Raw genomic sequence first — 19,956 nt, 5'->3', positions numbered from 1 at the left:
AGTTTACAAAACAGATAACTGTGTGTTCCTATTTAAAGAGTTTGCTGATTAAATGTTTTCTCAGAGAACAAGTTGGTTGCTGTGTTTACAATGAAGCATAAGCATAAGTAAGTAACTGCATTTATATTTTTATTAAAAATGTTCAAGATCTGCTGGTTACACAAACTCCAAGACTTAGGGAAGACTTTGCTCCCCCAATGTCTGACCTGCTTTCCTGTCCCCCAGGCTGGATTCATCTCCTAGAATGGGTCCTAATTCTCCTCTGAGATTGGGCTCTCCTGGCTAACAGCAAAAGCAGAGAGATGGCATATGCATCCTAGGTCGCTCAATCATGTCCAACTCTTTGAGACCCTATGGACTGAAGCCCGCCAGGCCCCTCTGTCCATGGGATTCTCCAGGCAAGAATACTGGGGTGGGTTGCCATGCCCTCCTCCAGGAGACCTTCCTGACCCAGGGATTGAACCCATGTCTCTTATGTCTCCAGGCAGGTTCTTAACCACTAACACCACCTGGGAAGCCTGAAGGAGACCATTCCTGGAGGTAAAAGGAAGTTGAAGGAAAAGGTAGCATACTAGAGTAGTATGAGGAGAAGAGCTGAGTGTGTTTTAGGGCTGAGGGCAAAGTGCTTGAGGAAACCGGGAATTTAAACTGTAGGGGGAAGAGGAAGGGATTGCATTTAATTTTCCCGTGATGCTGGGTAATGAATAACCACCTGAATATAATGGCACAAACATGCATCCAGTTAAGCTCACAGGTCTCTGAAGCTTTCATAGACAGGGCTTGCTCCTAAGACTGAGGTCCAACAGGGTCAGCTAGGCAGCTGCAGTGACATTGGCTGTGCTCACTGCCACGTCTGGGGTTCACCTGGCTGCTTGCTGGTTCATGCCTTTGGTTCATTGGCTAGACAGCTCAGCCCAGAGGCTCATGGGTCATCCTCTGGCAAGTCAGCCCCATGTGACCTTGCACGGCCAGAGCAGGAGAAGGAGCAGGGAGAGTCCAATTACTCAGCCTCCGCCTATGTCACATTTGCTGCCATCTCAGTGGGCAAAGCAAGTCACAAGACCCAACCAACTGGGGGGTTGGGCACTGCCAAGTTGCATCCCAAGAAGGCTGGATCCCAAGAAGGGGGAAGAATTGCAGAGATTAATGCAATCATCTGCAAGATGCTCACAGAAAAGGAGTCACTAGCACAAGTAGGGGTGCTGGTCTTTAACATGCGGAACTGGTTATTTTTGTTCAGTTGCTCAGTTGTGTCCAACTCTTTGAGACCGCCATGGACTGCAGCATTCCAGGATTTCCCTGTCCTTCACTATCTCCCAGAGCTTGCTCAAACTCATGATCATTGAGTTGGTGATGCCATCCAACCATCTCATCCTCTGCCTCCCTTTTCTCCTTTCGCCTTCAATCTTTCCCAGCATCAGGATCTTTTCCAGTGAGTCGGCTCTTCACATCAGGTGGTCAGAGTATTGAAGCTTCAGCTTCAGCATCAGTCCTTCCAGTGAATACTCAGGGTTGTTTTCCTTTAGGATTGACTCTTTCCTTTAGGCTTGATCTCCTTGCTGTCTGAGGGACTCTCAAGAGTCTTCTCCAGCACCACAGTTTGAAAGCATCACTGGAGAGCTTTCAGTTCAGTCACTCAGTCGTGTCTGACTCTTTGCGACCCCATGGACCAGAGCACGCCAGGCCTCCCTGTCCATCACCAACTCCCGGAGTTTACCCAAACCCATGTCCATTGAGTCAGTGATGGCATCCAACCATCTCATCCTCTGTCTTCCCCTTCTTCTCCTGCCCTCAATCTTTCCCAGCATCAGGGTCTTTTCAAATGAATCAGCTCTTCACATCAAGTGGCCAAAGTATTGGAGTTTGACTTCCCTCAAAATGGGCAAAGAACTGGGAGTCAGAGACAGAAGGGCAGTGCTTGCATTTTGCCCTGAGTGTCACTGAAGGCTCTTGTTCAAATTTACTGACTGTATATCATTAGCTTTCTGCATCTGAGGGGTCCATGTTCTCAGATTCAGCCAATCTCAGATCAAAAAACATTTGGGGAAAAAAATTCCAAAAAATGTCAAAAAGCAAAACTTGAATTCAAGGCTGGCAACTATTTATATAACATATACATTGTATTTATGACTATTTACATAGCATTTGCATTGTATTAGGTATTAAAAGTTGAAAAAACTTGGGCAGGTGTGCCCAAGTGGTAAATTCGACACCACTTTATACAAGGGATTCTAACATCCAAAGATTTTGGTATCAGTGGGGGTCCTGATGCTAGTCCCTTGAAGATACCAAGAGACAGCTGTAGCTTTTTCCTCTTCTGTATGCAAAAAAGTGATTCCTTCATTTTGCAGACCTGCCGTAGGCCAGGCATTGTGCCAGGTGACCCAAGGACACAGAGCCCCTGTGGTCAAGAACCTCACAGGCTAGGGTACGTGTTTCTCAGCCATGGCTGCACATTACCTAGGAACTATAAAAAGTGCCAATGCCAAGGGTCAAACTTACAAGTCCTATTTGACTCAGCTTTCAGGAGAAAGTGGGATTTGTAAAGTTACCAGGTGGTTCTAAGGTGTACCCAGGGCTGTGGGAGGAATAGAGTGATACAGACCCAGCAAGGCCAGTGCTGGGCAGCTGTGCAGGAACACCAGGGCAGTGAGGCTTGGGGAGGAGGAGGGAGGGTTTGCTGGATCCTGCAGCATGCATGGGGTCAACAGAGCATCGGGAAGGGCAACAGAGCATTCTGGAAGGCCAGTGAGAAAGCTCCAATGGTCTCAGGACAGCTGTCTATGAAGTGTAGAACTCACTCTTCTCAGTGGCCTTGGGATGAAGACTTGGGGATCAGAAACCTCACCTGGAGCTTTAGGATCTTTCATAAAGGCACACCAGCAGAGTGAATTTGTTTTCTCATTGTATTCACTGAGTCTTCTATTTCCTGTATGCGGATAATTGACTTTTGCACACTCCAGGCCACCGTCCACTTTCCCTAAGCTTCCCTGTGCCAGGACCTAGATGACCAGGGACAGTACTGTGCCCCCAGAAACTCCTGAAATTATTCAGACTAGCCAGTCCTAAGCCTGCTTGCCCTGCCTCTCCTGTTCCTTCCCACAGAAACCACCAGAGAGGCTCTTGATCACATTTTGTCCCTTATCCCTATGTCTCGTGATCGACCCTGGTGCTTCCCCAGGGTGACCCCCAATGGTATGATGTGTCCCCTCCTCTTAGGAACCGTGAATGACAGGCTTATCTTTTCAACAGCTGCTAAATCACCTCAGTCGTGTCTGACTCTATGCGACCCCATAGACGACAGCCCACCAGGCTCCGCCGTCCCTGGGATTCTCCAGGCAAGAACACTGGAGTGGGTTGCCATTTCCTTCTCCAATGCATGAAAATAAAAAGTGAAAGTAAGGTCGCTCAGTCGTGTCTGACTCTTTGCGACCCCATGGACTGTAGCCTACCAGGCTTTTCCGTCCGTGGGATTTTCCAGGCAAGAGTCTCTTAATCTGTTGGCTTTACTATACCTCAAGTTTTCTATTAATAGACAATATTTCAGAGCACTCACTCACTGGACTCATTTTGAAGACTTGCCTCTCCATCTGTTGCTAACATATTTGTTGATGATTGTGATGTGTGCTCCCCAAAATGGCAATATCCAGCAGCAGCAACACCCCCATCCCCCTCATCAGAACACTGTGTGTGCCATGCCATCTCCAACTTGGCAGGAAGAGAATCCAGGAAATTAACAGCAGGCGTGTGTTGATGCTGAAGCCTGAGATACAGAGATTGAAACAGCTGAGATGGAAGTGGGGAGAACCACCAGGGCAGACTGAGGGGCAGAGGTATTTCTGCTAAGTCTGAGGAGCCAAGAGTTAGTGTCATTATTCTAGATAGGGTTCCAAGGGTTTAGCTTAGGAATGCAGTTTAAAGCTATACTGGGATCCTTGGGAGATTCTTGCTGAAGACTGCTGGGAGTGGAAAGAAGTGTCTAGTACAATGTGATGTCTTAAGGTCCTGAAGACCCTGGGTAAGGAATCTCTCATGACCCTCCACTAAATAGCCTCCTGTATTAGCTTCCCAGAGGTGTTGTAACAAAGCTCACAAATTGAGAGGCAATCAAGAGCAGAGAAGTATTTTCTCACAATCTTGGAGACTGAAATCCAAGGTCAAGATGTCTGCAGGGCTGTGTTCCCTCTGAAGGCAACAGGGATGGGTAGGTGTCAATTCTGTCCCCTAGCTTCTGGTTTGGTGACATGCATACTTCCTTGGCTTGAGACAGTGTAACTCCAGCCTTCAAATGGCTTTCTCCCTTGGCTTACTTTCTACTTCCAAACCTTGTGCTGTGCTAGTTGCTCAGTCATGTCCGATTCTTTGTGACCCCGTGGGCTGAAGCCTGCCAGGCACCTCTGTCCATGGGGATTCTCCAGGCAAGAATATTGGAGTAAGTAGCCATGCCCTCCTCCAGGGGGATCTTCCTGACCCAGAGATCAAACCCAGGTCTCTCACATTGCAGGTGGATTCTTTACTGTCTGAGCCACCAGGGAAACCCCATTCCAAATCTTGCCTGAGTGCATTTGAACAGCATGTATTTGAATGGCAGAATCTAAATCTTGCCCAGAACCCTAGCTGCAAGAGAGTCAAGACATGGTTTTTTTTGTTTGTTTCTTTTTCTCTTTCTTGTCCTTATAATACAGGGGGCAGGAAAGAAAGGAGTGGAAAAGGGTACTAAGTGTCAAAAGATAATCTCTATCCCAGTGCCCCTCAGAGTCCTTGCAAAGAGCAGATCATGGCTGAAAAAGTGTTCTAAAAGCCACTCTGCATCTGATTCATAGTGATTTGTATCACTGTGTAAAATCACATACCAACATATATATGGAAGGGGAGCACATTGGTCAGGTAGTCTTGGCTATGCTAGTAACTAATTAACCAAAATCTAGTGATTTAACATTAAAAGCCACAGAAGTAGAGAAAGGGGAAAGAAACAGAATTGTTGAGCTCATTCAAAAGCCTTGAGTGAGGTGGTGTTTAAGCAGGATCAACTCAAATAGGATGTGAAGGCTGGGCAGATTTTATGAAACACAGTATATCTGGAGGAAGGTATTGAAACTCATCTCAGCTGAGTTGTTCAGGCAGTTAGTTGTGTCTGACTTTTTATGACCCAATGGATTGCAGCTGGGAATTCCCCCAAATCTCAGTCTAGGAGCTTAGGAAATCCCAGGCCTGTTGCATTTCTTGTTCCCAGTTTTTTGTTCTCTTCTGCCTAAGGAGATCTGGGAACACACAGATTGTTTTGATAGCCCTGCCTTCCTACCCTATGACCAACAAATGGAAGGAAGTCAAAGCAAATAAAGCAGAAGAAAATCAGAGGGTCATTTCATTCTACATCAGGCAAAGGCCTGCCCTCACACAGTCAGTCTTCCTACTGCAGTAAAGCCAAAAGAAGCCTGAATAAGCTGGTATCCTAGAATTTGATTTGTTTCTCTCCCTCTCTCTCTCTCTCTCCCTTCCTTTCTTTTTCTTTCTTTTTTTATTTCCTTCTTTCCTTCCTTCCTTCATTTTTTCTCTCTCTTTCTGCCACTGTCCTGAAGTAAGTTCAGTATGATCTCCATGAAGAAAAGTAGGAGGAAGGAAAAGTGTTCAGGATGCATGATCCTAAGGGGAGGATCGGCATCCAGGGTTCTATCACACTGGCATCTTGGAAGTACAGATATTATTGGCTTCATCAGCAGTGAGCTCTGGGGCCTGTCATGGGTAGGGCAGCTGGACCCACAGCCAGGGTTCTCATCCTCTTGAGCATCCTTGGGCATCCAGCTGCATCTTTTCAGCAGCACCCCTCTGACCTCTGGCTTAGGCACGTTGTACACCCTAACCAGCTAATAGAGAGACAGATGTTCATACGAGACTTGACTCTGAATTTCAGGGAAACAAGGCAAAAAAATGATAGGGTAGAAGATCATCTCTTACTCAGGGGCTTCTTGCCATCCTAACTTCTGGTCTAGCACCCTCTGATGGCTACTACCTGAAGTCCAATCTTGGCTTCTGAGGACAGATCTAAAGAGAACTTACTCTGCACTGAATAAAGCCTGACACTGGGTTGACTATCCCCTCCCAAGCAGAATCTCATCTTCTCCCAGGCAGTGGCCTTGTTGGTCCCAGTGAGATCACTCCACTGTCCTCCTTCATTTGGTAGATATCCACACAGAGTTAAGGTTATTTCATTTCAGGAACTGAGAGGGGTGAAGGGAAAAGAGGGAGCATGGTGGAATAGGAACAGACAATTGTGCAATGTGGCTGCAGGAGAAGCAAGTGAAAATACAACAAAATTCAGGATGCTTTGGATGCTTCCTCCTGGAATATGTAAGGAAAATGCAGGAATCAAAGTAGGAGTCACTGCTACTGGTAATACTGAGTTGATTCTGTGCATCAGTAATTATACCCCAGCGCAGGGACTGTGGATGGAACTTTAGCCCTGTATAATCTCCATCATCCTATCCCCCAGTTCCATGGCACAGATAACTGACACATCTCTAGTGTGTAGAGTTTCAAGTGCCCTTCCCCCAAATTCACAGATTGTTGTTGTTCAGTCACTAAGTGTCCTACTCTTTGCAACCCCATAATCTGTAGCACACCAGGCTTCCCTGTCCTTCACTCTCTTCTGGAGTTTGATCAAACTCATGTCTATTGAGTCAGTGATGTTATCTAACCATCTCATCCTCTGCTTCCCCCTTTTCTTGCCTTCAATCTTTCCCAGCATCAATCTTTTCCAGTGAGTTGGCTCTCTGAAGCAGTGACCAAAATATTGGAGCTTCAGCTTCAGCATCAGTCCTACCAATGAATATTCAAGGTTGATTTCCTTTAGGATTGACTGGTTTGATCTCCTTACTGTCTAAGGGGCTCTCAAGAGTCTTCTCCAGCTCCACAGTTTGAAAGCATCAATCTTTGGCACTCAGTCTTCTTTATGGTCCATTTCTCACTTCCATACACTTTTCATGCACGTGCCGAGCCTGACGCTGACCCCAGGGAGTACAAAATCACAGAGATGGTGGCTAAGTCTCATCATCTGAGATCTGGTTGAAAACTTGATGCTGCTGTAGTCTTAAAAGTAAAAAATGGAATGTTGTCAACTCCTGTGACTATAATGATAGCTCTGAGAACTAAAAAAGGAAGAAAGGTGATAGCATTTGCTTACCATATTTCTTTCATTCCATCTTTTATTTGGTCAGTAAGTCAGCCAGTCAACAAACACTTGATAAGTATATTTTCCAGGTCATGCCAGTGCTAACCTATAGGTAACATAGAAATGAACAAGGGAGGATACCTGGTCTAGATACAGCATAGTGGATGCTAGGATGGAAATGAAAATGGAGAGGAGTTGGGAGGGTCCAGGAGAGAGGCCTAAACCGGTCAGTCTTCCATGGACCAAGTGTCCATGGAATTAAATTGGTATGTTGAAGCCTTAACTCCCAATGTGATGACTTTTGGAGCTGAAGCCTTTAGGAAGTAATTGGGTTTGGAAGAACTCAAAGGATTGGAGCCCCCACAATGGGATTTGTGCCTTATAATGGGATGAAGGGACCAAGCTTGCTCTCTCCTCACAATGTGAGGATACAGCAAGAAACCTGCCATGTAAGAAACTAAGGACACTACCATGCTGGCACTCTGGTCTTGGACTTCCAGGCTCTGAGACTGAGGAATAAATGTTGATGTTTACACCACCCAGTCCATGGTAATCTGTTTTAGCAGAGCAAGTCAACTGAGACACAACCCCCTCATGGTAGTGAGTTTCCTGTTAGTGGAAGCAATCAAACAAAGGCTGGATGTCCACCCTACAGTAATACAACTCTTGAGCCAGGTTTTGAAGGATGAATGGAAATCTGCCAGGCAGAGGGAAAAGCTTTCCAAATGGTGTCAAGGTCTTGGAGGCGTGATGAATTTCCATGTGTTCAGAGAAAGGAGAGAGCAGGGCTGGAGTACAGGATGCATTAACAGGGGTGGAAGGGCAATTGTTGATGATTCTCATTCAAACTTTTACTAATGGATCTCACACCATATACTGGGCTCATTCTCCCACTGATTTTTGAATGTTTTTAATTAACAGAAAGCAAATAGCCAAAAACTCTGTTCATATTTGCACACTTTGTAGTAAATTTCCATTCTCCTGAGAAGGAACTCAGAGGAGACCTCGTATGGCACTAATTTTCACTTTCCCACATCTTGACTCAACCAGTAAAGGAGGCACACCAGGAAGTTTCAGCTCATCAGCTAGCACGGTGTGGAAATCAAAAGTGGGGTTCTGCTGTCTGGCACTCCTGCTGGAGGTGAATTCCTGGGCAGACAGGTCTGCTTCAGAGCTGCCCCAGAGCCTCCACCCCGGAGGGCCAGGAGGAAACAGGGACAGGACCGGGCGACTCCACCCTGAAGGGGACAACAGAGGGCGGTGGAAACGCCCACCCGGAAGAGACTAGAGATAAAACACAGCTCCCCAAGTTTCAGCTGCTGACCGTGGATGGGTCACTGGTCTCTAGAACTTCAGGTTTGAGGAGGGGAAGGGCAGGACGTCCCTGGCAGTCCAGTTAGGACCTCACCTTCCAACTCAGGAGGTGCAAATTCAATCCTTGGTCAGGGAACTAAGATCCCACATGCTTCATGGACAAAAAACCAAAACCTAAAACAGAAGCAACATCATAACAAATTCAAGAAAAACTTTAAAAATGATCCACATCCAAAAAATCTTTTTATAAAAGGGGAATGGGTAGCCATACCCCACCCCCAACAAAAGTTCTTCAAGGACTAGCATAAACTTCGGCACCAATTCTGTACCATTTATGCAGCCTTAAACAATAGCAGCTTACACAGATGAGGGACACATTTTTTCCCCTCTTTATCTGTTTCCCTGCTTTGAGTCCCCCAATAATCCACACACAAGCCAAAGTGATACAAATGAGTGGGATTGTGTCTCTCTTTCTCAAAACCCTCTCGCTTGGGGTAAAAGCCACCTGACCCCTTTCCCCTTGCTGGCCTCCTTGCTGGCCCTTGCAAGGTCCTGGTGCTGCCAGCCCCCTCAGCCATCTCACTCCTCCCCCCAGAAGTCCACTGGCTTGCTGCCTCTCTTCTTCAGGTCTTTGCTCAAAGGTCACATCCTCAGTCCCTAAACACCCAATTACCCTACCAGGTACTTATTAATATTAGAAGGAGGCTTATAGAGTGAAATAACCTGCTGAAATCTTATGGTAAGTGGCTGCATGAATTAGGACACCAGCAGTGTATGGCAGACAACAAGGAGCCCAACTCAAATCGCCCTAGGCAATGTGTTTTTCAGCACGTATAACTGAAGCCCAGTGGAATGTGGCTTCAGGCAGGGTTTGATCAGGCTTTGGCACCATTTCTCTGCTGTCCTTGCAGCTCTGCCTTCTCCAAGGATGGGCTTCATCTTTAGGTTGTCTTTCTTTGTGGCACCCAATGGCTTCTACAGTTTGGGGCAGGGGTCATATGGCCACATCACACCAGCCAAAGGCAGAGAATATCACTTTAGATAGCTTCTGGAAGGAAAAAAAAGAAAACTTTTCCTTTCCTGAACCCCCTAGAAAATCATCTCCCCAGTTTTCACAGGCTCCAATTGGTTCATATGCTCAGCCTGAGCCAACTAATTTTTTTAAAATTTAAATTTCTTTATTTTAGTTGGAGGCTAATTACTTAAGCCAACTATTAAAGCCACCTGGAGACACGTGCTCCATCCCAAAGCCAAATTAAATGCAAAAGTGACTTTTAGAATGATCGATGGAGTATGATCTCTTTATTGCAAGAACAAACCAAAGTCCTGTGATATGTGGATATACATTTGCATAAGCGAAAGTGAGAAAGAATGGAGGAGCTAAATGAATCTGTGGTTATATGGCAGGTAGAGGAGACCCTAGGATGTTGAAAGGAGAGACTCAAACACGTGTTTGTATTCTATTATTTATTATAATGAGCTGGCATTACTTTCATTATGCAAATATTAAAGAATTTTAAGAGTGGGAGAAATGAAACCAGATAAAAACCATCCATATTCTAAGATTCCAGAATTCCTTCCCAAGGGTACTACTGTGCTTGGAACTGTACAGGTGTGGGGTGCAGAAACCGCTCAGATGTCCACCTACTTTCACATACCTCACAGTCTAAAACTGGACTTGAATTTACTTGTTTATTAGTACTAGAACTGAGGCAACGGGAGGGTGCAGGGGTGGATTGGCCCCAGCTGGAGATGGGATTGGAGCCGCACCTTGGCAGGATAATGCTGCCAAGAGCAATGCTTACAGAAAATGCCCTCGTTGTTGTGTGGCAGTATGCTGTAACCATTTCTTGTGTATTAATTCTCTGCCTCCTCCCAACAGCCCTCTGAGATGTATATTTTGTTATCATCATCCCCATTTTACAGATGAGAAAACCAAGCCTCAGGGAGCTTGGTATTTATATTGAGGACATAATAAAAATGTTAAAGTTTAGAGGCACTGGTCTGGAGAGTGGAAGCTTCTGATAAATAAATGAGACACGTGAGACCAGACTCCTTCTTTCAGGAAAATAGTAGGTGGGGGAGGGGTGTAAAGAGAGGATACTCATGCCCTGAGGACACCTTATTCTGTGCACCTGCTCTGGCCAGTGAGGGCCTTAGTACAATACTGATGAACTGAGTAGGGAGGGGGCTTAAGGGTGGAAACCACTTTCTGTCCAGCCTAACGTAATGGGAGCCGATGGGACATGGGGGTCAAGTACCCTAAGAGGGAAGGAAGAGGGACAAGGAAGAAGGAGACAAGGAGATGTGGGGGTGAAAGGAGAAAAGAAAGTGTCAGAAGGAAGGTGGGAAGGGAAAAGGAGGAAAATCCAAATAGTCAGTATTGGTTCTCCAGGGAATCTGGGAACCTACCATCAACAGAGGAAGGGGTAAAGAAGATGTGGTTTAGCTATATAACAGGATACCACTCAGCCTTAAAAAAAGAATGAAAACTTGCCATTTGAATCGACATGGATGAACCTGGAGGGCCTTATGCTAAGTGTCGCCATGCTTTGCATTATCCTTGAACGTTATTCATCTTAGAGTTGAAAGTTTGTACCCTCTTACCAACCTTTCCCTATTTCCCCCTCCTCTAGCCCCTGGCAACCACTTTTCTACTCTCTGTTTCTATAAGTTTGGTGTTTTTTTTTTTTTTTTTAAGATTCCACATACAAGTGAGACCATGCAGTATCTATCCTTCTCTGTCTGACTTCTCACTTAGCATAATGCCCTCTAGGTCCAACCTTATTGTCCCAAATGGCAGAATGTCCTTCTTTCTCAAGGCTGAGTAAATTCCATTGGATACACGTACCACGCCTTGATCTTTTGATGCACACTTAGGTTGCTTCCATGGCTTCAGTTCAGTCTCTCAGTCGTGTCCAACTCTTGCGACCCCATGGACTGAAGCAGGCCTCCCTGGCCATCACCAACTCCCAGAGCTTGCTCAAACTCATGTCCACTGAGTCGGTGATGCCATCCAACCGTCTCATCCTCTGTCGTCCCCTTCTCCTCCCACCTTCAATCTTTCCCAGCATCAGGGTCTTTTCCAATGAGTCAGTTCTTCACATCAGGTGGCCAAAGTATTGGAGTTTCAGCTTCAGCATCAGTCCTTCCAATGAATTTTCAGGACTGATTTCCTTTAGGATTGACTTGTGATTATGATTCCACTTATTATTATGATTCCATAGCTTGGCTACTGTCAATGATGTGACCAAAACAGACACTTCTAAAGTATCAAATAAATACAAATGTAAATAAAAGTTCTAATATTTTCTTCCTGTACATCCCCCCATTGCAGACCACAGTGTTAAATCAGATGAGGGATAACCCAGCTGCCTGCAGCTCTTGCTAACTGCTTTTTCTGATTCTCTGTCTCCAGGACACGTTCACATCACAGACTTCAACATAGCGACAGTCGTGAAAGGAGCAGAAAAGGCTTCCTCCATGGCCGGGACCAAGCCCTACATGGGTGAGTGTTCCAGACCCCCTCAGGCCTCAGTGTTCCTCTCCTGCTACATCCCACCCGTCCCTCACCCCGCCTCCCACCCCCACACCAGACCCCAGCCATGCTCTCTCACACCTTTGTCCCTTACCTAAGCTGTCTGCCTTGCCCGGAAGACCTTCTCCTCATCTGTTTTCTAGAGAATGCTTACTTAGTCAGAAAGGTTGGCTCAGTTCAGTTCAGTTCAGTTGCTCAGTTGTGTCTGACTCTTTGCGACCCCATGAACCACATCACACCAGGCCTCCCTGTCCATCACCAACTCCCGGAGTCCACCCAAACTCATGTCCATTGAGTCAGTAATGCCCATCCAACCATCTCATCCTCTGTCGTCCCCTTCTCTTCCTGCCCTCAATCCTTCCCAGCGTCAGGGTCTTTTCCAATGGGTCAGCTCTTCACATCAGGTGGCCAAAGTATTGGAGTTTCAGCTTCAGCATCAGTCCTTCCAGTGAACACCCAGCACTGATCTCCTTTAGGGTGGACTGGTTGGATCTCCTTGCAGTCCAAGGGACTCTCAAGAGTCTTCTCCAACACCATGGTTCAAAAGCATCAATTCTTCAGTGCTCAGCTTTCTTTATAGTCCAACTCTCACATCCATACATGACCACTGGAAAAACCATAGCCTTGACTAGACGGACCTTTGTTGACAAAGTAATGTCTCTGCTTTTTAATATGCTGTCTAGGTTGGTCATAACTTCCCTTCCAAGGAGTAAGCGTCTTTTAATTTCATGGCTGCAATTATCATCTGCAGTGATTTTGGAGCCCCAGAAAATAAAGTCAGCCACTGTTTCCACTGTTTCCCCATCTATTTCCCATGAAGTGATGAGACCGGAAGCCATGATCTTAGTTTTCTGAATGTTGAGCTTTAAGCCAACTTTTTCACTCTCCTCTTTCACTTTCATCAAGAGGCTCTTTAGTTCTTCTTCACTTTCTGCCATAAGAGTGGTGTCATCTGCATATCTGAGATTATTGATATTTCTCCCAGCTATCTTGATTCCAGCTTGGCTCAAGCTTAGGGAAAAAACAAACGACAAACCCTTCTTCTTTTTCATTAAAGTCCAGCAGTGTTGCCAGAATACAGTTTTGTTGTTGGTCATTGCAGGTCTATATTCTGAAGTACATATTGCTCTTCCAATGTAGTTTCAGGTTGGTTTTTCTGTAGCACTTTTGCTGGAAATGTCATATTGCACCGAGTCTTAGTTATGAGGGCTTCCCATGTTGCTTAGTGTTAAAAAAAAAAAAAAAAAAAACTTGCCTACCAATGCAGGAGACATAAGAGATGTGGGTCTAAATCCTGGGTCGGGAAGATCTCCTGGAGGAGGGCGTGAAAACCCACTTCAGTGTTCTTGCCTGGAAAATCCCATGGACAGAAAAGCTTGGTGGCTGCAATCCATGGGATCACAAAGAGTCAGGTGCAACTGAAGTGACTTAGTACACACATACCGGGTCTTAGTCATGGGATATTTAGTTGCGGCATGCAGGATCTAGTTCTCTCACCAGGGATGAAATCCAGACCCCCTGACTTGGGAACATGGAGTTGTAGCCACTGGACCACAAGGGAAGCTCCCGGAAATGTCTTTTGCTTTAATACACATTCTGTTCTTTTACTTTCTTTTCTTTGTTAAGGATCCCTATTACCTGAATGTTGGGTCTTCTTTGCCAGTCCTCAGCATTTGCCATTTTCAAATCTTTTGTCTCTCTTCCTATGTTCAAATTGTTTCTCAATTTTTTATCTTTCTCTTTATTTTGAAGCAGTCTCTGTTGTATTTGTTTTGTGGGCTTCCTCATGAAGTATTTATTTCTGAAATAATTTTCCTTTTGTTTCTGATGTTCTTCATGAGTCCTCTTATGAGATTTCTGAGTATCTAAATTATAATTTACATGTTCTTTCATGTCTTGCATAATTTTTAATGTCTGTATTATTCATTCTTAATGTCTACATAGTTATCAATTGCGGATGACAAACCATGTCAAAACCTAGAAGTTTAGAGCAGTGGCAATCTTTTATTTATCACATCTGCCACTTGATTGAGTGGTTTTTCTGCTGGTTTTGGCTAGGCCCACTCATTCAGCTGCTGGGCCAGCCTACTGCTCCTAAGTCACCTCAGTTGTGTCCAACTCTGTGTGACCCCATAGACGGCAGCCCACCGGGCTCCCCCGTCCCTGGGATTCTCCAGGCAAGAACACTGGAGTGGGTTGCCATTTCCTTTTCCAATGCATGAAAGTGAAAAGTGAAAAGTGAAGTCACTCAGTTGTGTCCTACTCTTCGCAACCCCATTGACTGCAGCCGTCCAGGCTCCTCTGTCCATGGGATTTTCCAAGCAAGAGTACGGGAGTGGGACACCTGAAATGAACGGGCCCCTCTCTCTGTGTGGTCTTTTCTCATCAAGGAGATTAGAGTGAACTTGCTCACATGATGGCGGCAGTTTCAAGAAGGAAAACCCAACTCTCAAGTGCCTACCAACCCTCTCCTTGCTTCACATTTCCCGATGTCCAATTGGCCATAGCAAGTCACGTGACAAAGACCAGGGCCCACATGGGAGGGGACTGCCTGGAGTGTGGGTGCGTGGTGGCCTGATTCATTGGGAACCGTTCATGAACAACCCACCACACTGTCTTTTCTGAGGTACTTTCATTGTACAGTGTTGTTCTGCTTGCCATTGTCCTTTCTCTTACAATCACTTTGCATGGAATTTCACGTAATGTTGGTTTTCCTGGACCTTTAGAAGATGGTGTGGCTCAGGGTAGCTTCTCTAACTGACCTGCCTCTTCTTCTATTGTTCATGTGACATGTCATGTTCCTAGGCCGCTTGCTACCTGGGATTTCCTGGCCCAGTCCTCTTGCCCATTTCCATCTGGACTTCCCTTTTCTTTCATCTGTAGGGCCCCCATCCTGCTTAGTTTTGATTTCACTCCCAGCAGTTTCTCCTTGGGATCCTTCCTAGAAGAGAGCTCTGGCTGGATTGATTGAAGGGATTTTGTGTCCCAGACTCCAACTTCTGCAGAACTCACCAAAAACACTTTTCATTCACCTGAGATGGGGCTGGACAAGCGTCTCCCTGTTTCAGCTGCTGTTCTCAGACTGGCTATTCTTCCCAGTCAATGTCTGCTGGCTCTTTTGGAGTTCTCTGTCCTCTGGTCCATCATCAGCTGTGTTATTTTTATACAGAAATCACTACCATAGAGGGCTTATCACTGTTGCTGGTTTGTTCCCATCTGCTTATATTTTGGGATTTGTGGGAACAACTTAGCTTTATAGTAAGTGTTGCCCATGGTTTTTGCTTTCTCTTGTATCTGCTCTGCCAGTTTATATGTGGATTGTGGAGACTCAAGAACTATGTCATCATGTCTCCAGAATTGACTCCTTGTGTTATTTATCATTAACTTAATAAATAAATTACATAAGTGAAGTTTGACAATAAATAATAGTGAAACAATACTTTTTAGTATTTACTATGTGCCAGGCATTCTATCCATAACCTTATTTAAGCCTCATAAACATGCGTGCATGCTTAGTCACTTCAGTTGTGTCTGACTCTTTGTGACCCTGGACTGTAGCCTGCCAGGCTTCTGTGTCCATAGGATTCTCCAGGCAAGAATTGTGGAGTGGGTTGCCATGCCCTCCTCCAGGGGATCTTCCCGACCCGGGGATCAAACTCATGTCTCTTATGTCTCCTGCATGTGCAGGCAGGTTCTTTACCACTAGCGCCATCTGGGAAGCCATTCATAATCATGAAGTAGGCACAATTATTTAGTCCCACTTTTAGAGTCGAGAAAATGGGTTGAGAGTTAGGTGACCTGCCCAGGTTGACATCAGGGGTGAGAGCAGAGCCAAGTCAGTGTGGACAGCAGAGGGTATACAAATGAGCAGATCTGTCTACTTCAGAGTCCCCTTGGGATGCTAAATACAGACCCCAATACAGCTTTCATTGCTGATGATCCTTCTGAAATCCCTTTCCAGAAGAATCCAGATCTGGGGCAGTTCTATCCAAGGAGGTCACTTCAGTAAGATCCAACAGAGATCAGACGAGCAGGACTTAGAGATGGAGAATGGCAGTGAAGGAGGGGACGAGGCTGCCTCCAGGCCTCTGGGTCTAGCAGCAGAGTGGATTCCAGGGAGGCTCCCATGCAGAGAACACCACAGGAGGGGCACGTGCAAGGGATGGTGAGAAGGATGGACTTGGAGGTGAGGTGTCTGTAGGAACTTCCGGACATTCAGATGTACTCCAAGCATCTGGAGAGTGATGTGGACTCAGTCTGTGCATTGAGAGTTACCATCATGGAGACGCAGCAAAGCCAAGGCAGTGGGAGAGAAATCACTGATTCTAAGCCCAGGAGCATCTTGCCCGAAGGGGTGGAGAGAGGCCAGAAGAGGCATCATCCGCAGAGGGAACATGGAGGAGAGGGGAGAAGAATCTCCCATTTGGAGCGACTCCATAATCCTATAGATTAGTTCCCACTACCTTTAGGCTATTTCCGAAAAGGAAACTGATCTCTAGGAAGCTGGGTTCTTGACCACTGGAGAAGTTCAAGACAGTGTTCTCCCAATGCTGACCTTTCGGCCCCTGCTTTACCGCCATTCAGAGCAGAATTTCCTGGGTGCCTCAGCTTCTCAGTCCTGTCTAAGGCTCCTCTGTCCTGGCTCTTAGCCTTTGGGAAAGCAGGCCCATAGTGACCCAGCTGGCCACTCTCTACAGTGGCCCCACCTTCCAAAGGGAGAAGAAAGCTGGACATGTATTGTGATCCCATCACATGTCTGTCATCACGTTTAATCCCCAGAAGATCCACGAGAGTTTTCTATATCTCTCTCATTTTATATAAGAGTAAGCTGAGGCCCAGAGAGGTTAATTAACCTACGCTGAATCACACAACTGCCAAGGGATAGAGCCAGAATTTGAAGCCACATCTATATGGGTCTGAAGTCCCTGCTTTTTTTAAAAAAGTTTAATGAAATATAGTTGATTTATGATGTTATGTTAGTTTCAGGTATACAACGAAGTGATTCAGTTACATATACATTTGGAAAGAGAATGTTAAAAAGTATTGTTTTAAACATTCTCTTTTCTCATAGGTTATTACGACATGTTGAGTATAGTTCTCTTCATTATGTAGTAGGTCCTTGTTGATTATCTATTTTATATATGAGGTGAGGTAAGGTGAAGTCACTCAGTTGTGTCCGACTCTGCGACCCCATGGACTATAACCTACTAGGCTTCTCCGTCCATGGGATTCTCCAGGCAAGAATACTGGAGTGGATTGCCATTTTAGTAGTGTGTGTATGTTTATCCCAAACTCCTAATTTATCCCTCCCCCACTTTCCCTGGGTAACCATAAGCTTTTTATGTCTATATTTCTGTTTTGTAAATAACTTTATTTGTATCATTTTTTTTGATTCCGCATATAAGCAATATCATATGGTATTTGTCTTTCTCTGTTGGGTTTATTTCACTTAGTCTGACAATGTCTAGGCTCATCAATGTTGCTGTAAAAGACATTATTTCATTCTTTATGTGAAGCAATGTTCCATAGTATATATATAGATATATAATATACACACACACCTCATCTTCTTTAGGTTTCCCAGGTGGTGCTAGTGGTAAAGAGCCTACCGACCAGTGCAGCAGACAGGAGAGATGTGGGTTCAATCGCTGGGTTGGGAAGATCCCCTGGAAGAGGGCATACCCACTCCAGTATTCTTGCCTGGAGAATCCCAGGGAGAGAGGAGCCTGGCAGCTATAGTCCGTAGGGTCACAAAGAGTCAGACATGATGGAAGTGACTTGGCACACACGCATCTTCTTTATCCATTTGTCTGTTGATGGGCACTTGCCTCCAAAGTTCGTGCTTTTGCCACTATACCAAGTTGCCTTTTTGACACTGAGTTCTTGTATCAAAAAGCCACATTTCTCAGACAAGAGAAAAGTGTATTATCCCAGCTGTACCTGGGATTCTGGACTTCTGGTGTCCTTCTAATTAAGGGATCTTCGGTACTGAATTGATGAACAAATGTGCAGGAGAGGCTTTTGTGAGATTTGGAAAGCACAACTTATTTACCAAAAGGAAATAATTTCAGAAACCACAGGGGTTGGCAGTGCCAGGCAATAGGAGGTTATAGGGAAGATGAGGGCGAGGGGAAAACTCTCTCAATCAAGTCACATCCTGCAGCTCCCAGGGCTGTAAATTCCTGCTAGCAAGCGGCAGCTTTGTTGACTTCGTTCACTTGAGATATTTGGTTCAAAGGCCCAATAACAAGTTCCCAGAATGTTCCAAACATGCATTCAGGGAATGGGCTGATGAGTAGGCTCCCAAAGGTTGCTCATGAAGAATGATCCCAGAAGAAACATTTGCATAGAGCTGAATTTTCATTAATTAAAAAAGCAGATGGAATTCACAAACAGAGAAAAAAAGAACTCTCTGAAAGGTGCCAGATTAGAAGTAAAAAATGTTCCAGCAGCTGTCTGGGGCTTCAGTTTATTCGTCTGAAGTGAGATGAAGAATTGAGCATTCTTTCAGCAAACATGGAATGGGGCATGTCAGGAGTGTAGAGCTCAGAGTCAGGCACTGGGCCCCAGGGACTCAGCATCTCTGGGGCAGACAGCTGTGAAGGCCTGCATGTAAGCTGGTCCCTGTCAAGAAAGACTTCCCAGAATGGGACCATCTGAGTTAGACTCACAGGGTGTGTTCACAGCTCACCTGCTGGGTGAGGGTAAGGAGAGGCCATTCCAGTCCATGCAAAGGCATGGAGGGGGTCATAAGATGGTGGTCCGGGAGACCATAGCAGTCCTGTTTTTTAATAGCTTTATAGAATTAGAGGAGGTGAGAGGGAGAGACGAGACAGACCAAAGCAACCAGGGTCTTGAATGCCGTGATAAGGGTCATGGAATGAACAGAAATGCCAATGCCGGAGACGGTCATCACCAGATTCATGGGATCAGCCTCAAGCGTGTCCTAGGAGAAGCAGACAGGTAACTGGGCTTGCCAGGAATGGGTCCCAATGAAGCGTGTGCTTCAGCATGGGGTGGTTTGAGTATCTTCTGCTTAGAGACTACGTGAATTTAGATAAATTACATTATCCAGTATAAGGTTCATAAAACTCCAATACTTTGGCCACCTGATGCGAAGAACTAACTCATTTGAAAAGACCCTGATGCTGGGAAAGATTGAAGACAGGAGGAGAACAGACGGCAGAGGGCGAGATGGTTGGATGGCATCACCGACTCCATGGACATGAGTTTGAGCAAACTCTGGGAGATAGTGAAGGACAGGAAAGCCTGGCGTGCTGCGGTCCATGAGGTCGCAAAGAGTCAGACATGACTGAGCAACTGAACAACAGCATCAGACCTTCTGTATTTACTCAGCCAGTTAAGCTTCCCCTGCTTTTCCTCTTATGCAGACAGGTGAGATCCTACTGGTCCACACTGGAGCAGCGTCTTACATACTTCAATGAAACCAGTCTTCTGTTGCTATTAATGCTATTTGTATCACCAAATAAAAAGAAATTATCAGACTGACACAGCAGTTTCATTTCATCTCAAATTAATATGTGTGTGACACCTGATTTCATCTGCCAAGGTATAAAGCCAAAGGAACATGAATCACCCTAAGGGATGCAGCAGAGGCCAGTCATCCTGCTTATCTCTGCTTTTCATGGCTTTTCTGCAAACTCTAATCAAAGAATGATGATGGAACTCTGAATCATCTGGGGACATGTACAACATGTCCATCCATTAGTTGGTCTTTCATTTATGGATGTATTTCATTTCTCATTCAGTGATGAATTGATACAATAATAACTAGCTCATATCTATTTGGAATTTACTCTGTATCAGCCTTTGTTCTAAAGGACTCCCATATGTTATCTCGCTATGGGGTAAAGGCTATTATTATCCCAGGGGATCTGAGACATACGCAGAGGCTAAGTGCTTGACCAGTGATAAA

General features: G+C 45.4%; 1 protein-coding gene across 1 annotated transcript in view; it reads left to right on the top strand.

Annotated features, from left to right (window-relative positions):
- The window catches only part of STK32B (serine/threonine kinase 32B), a 384,696-nt gene that overhangs the window by 313,885 nt on the left and 50,855 nt on the right, over nt 1-19,956 (top strand). Inside the window, exon 6 of the mRNA XM_040238370.1 lies at nt 11,901-11,990. Within this exon, the coding sequence (XP_040094304.1) occupies nt 11,901-11,990 (90 nt within the window). The remainder of the gene's footprint in view (nt 1-11,900; nt 11,991-19,956) is intronic.

This window comes from Oryx dammah, unplaced genomic scaffold (assembly GCF_014754425.2).
Source record: "Oryx dammah isolate SB20612 unplaced genomic scaffold, SCBI_Odam_1.1 HiC_scaffold_3, whole genome shotgun sequence".
Lineage (NCBI taxonomy): Eukaryota > Metazoa > Chordata > Mammalia > Artiodactyla > Bovidae > Oryx > Oryx dammah.
The sequence above is the reverse complement of the archived record's forward strand: the minus strand, read 5'-3'. Positions and strand labels throughout refer to the sequence as shown.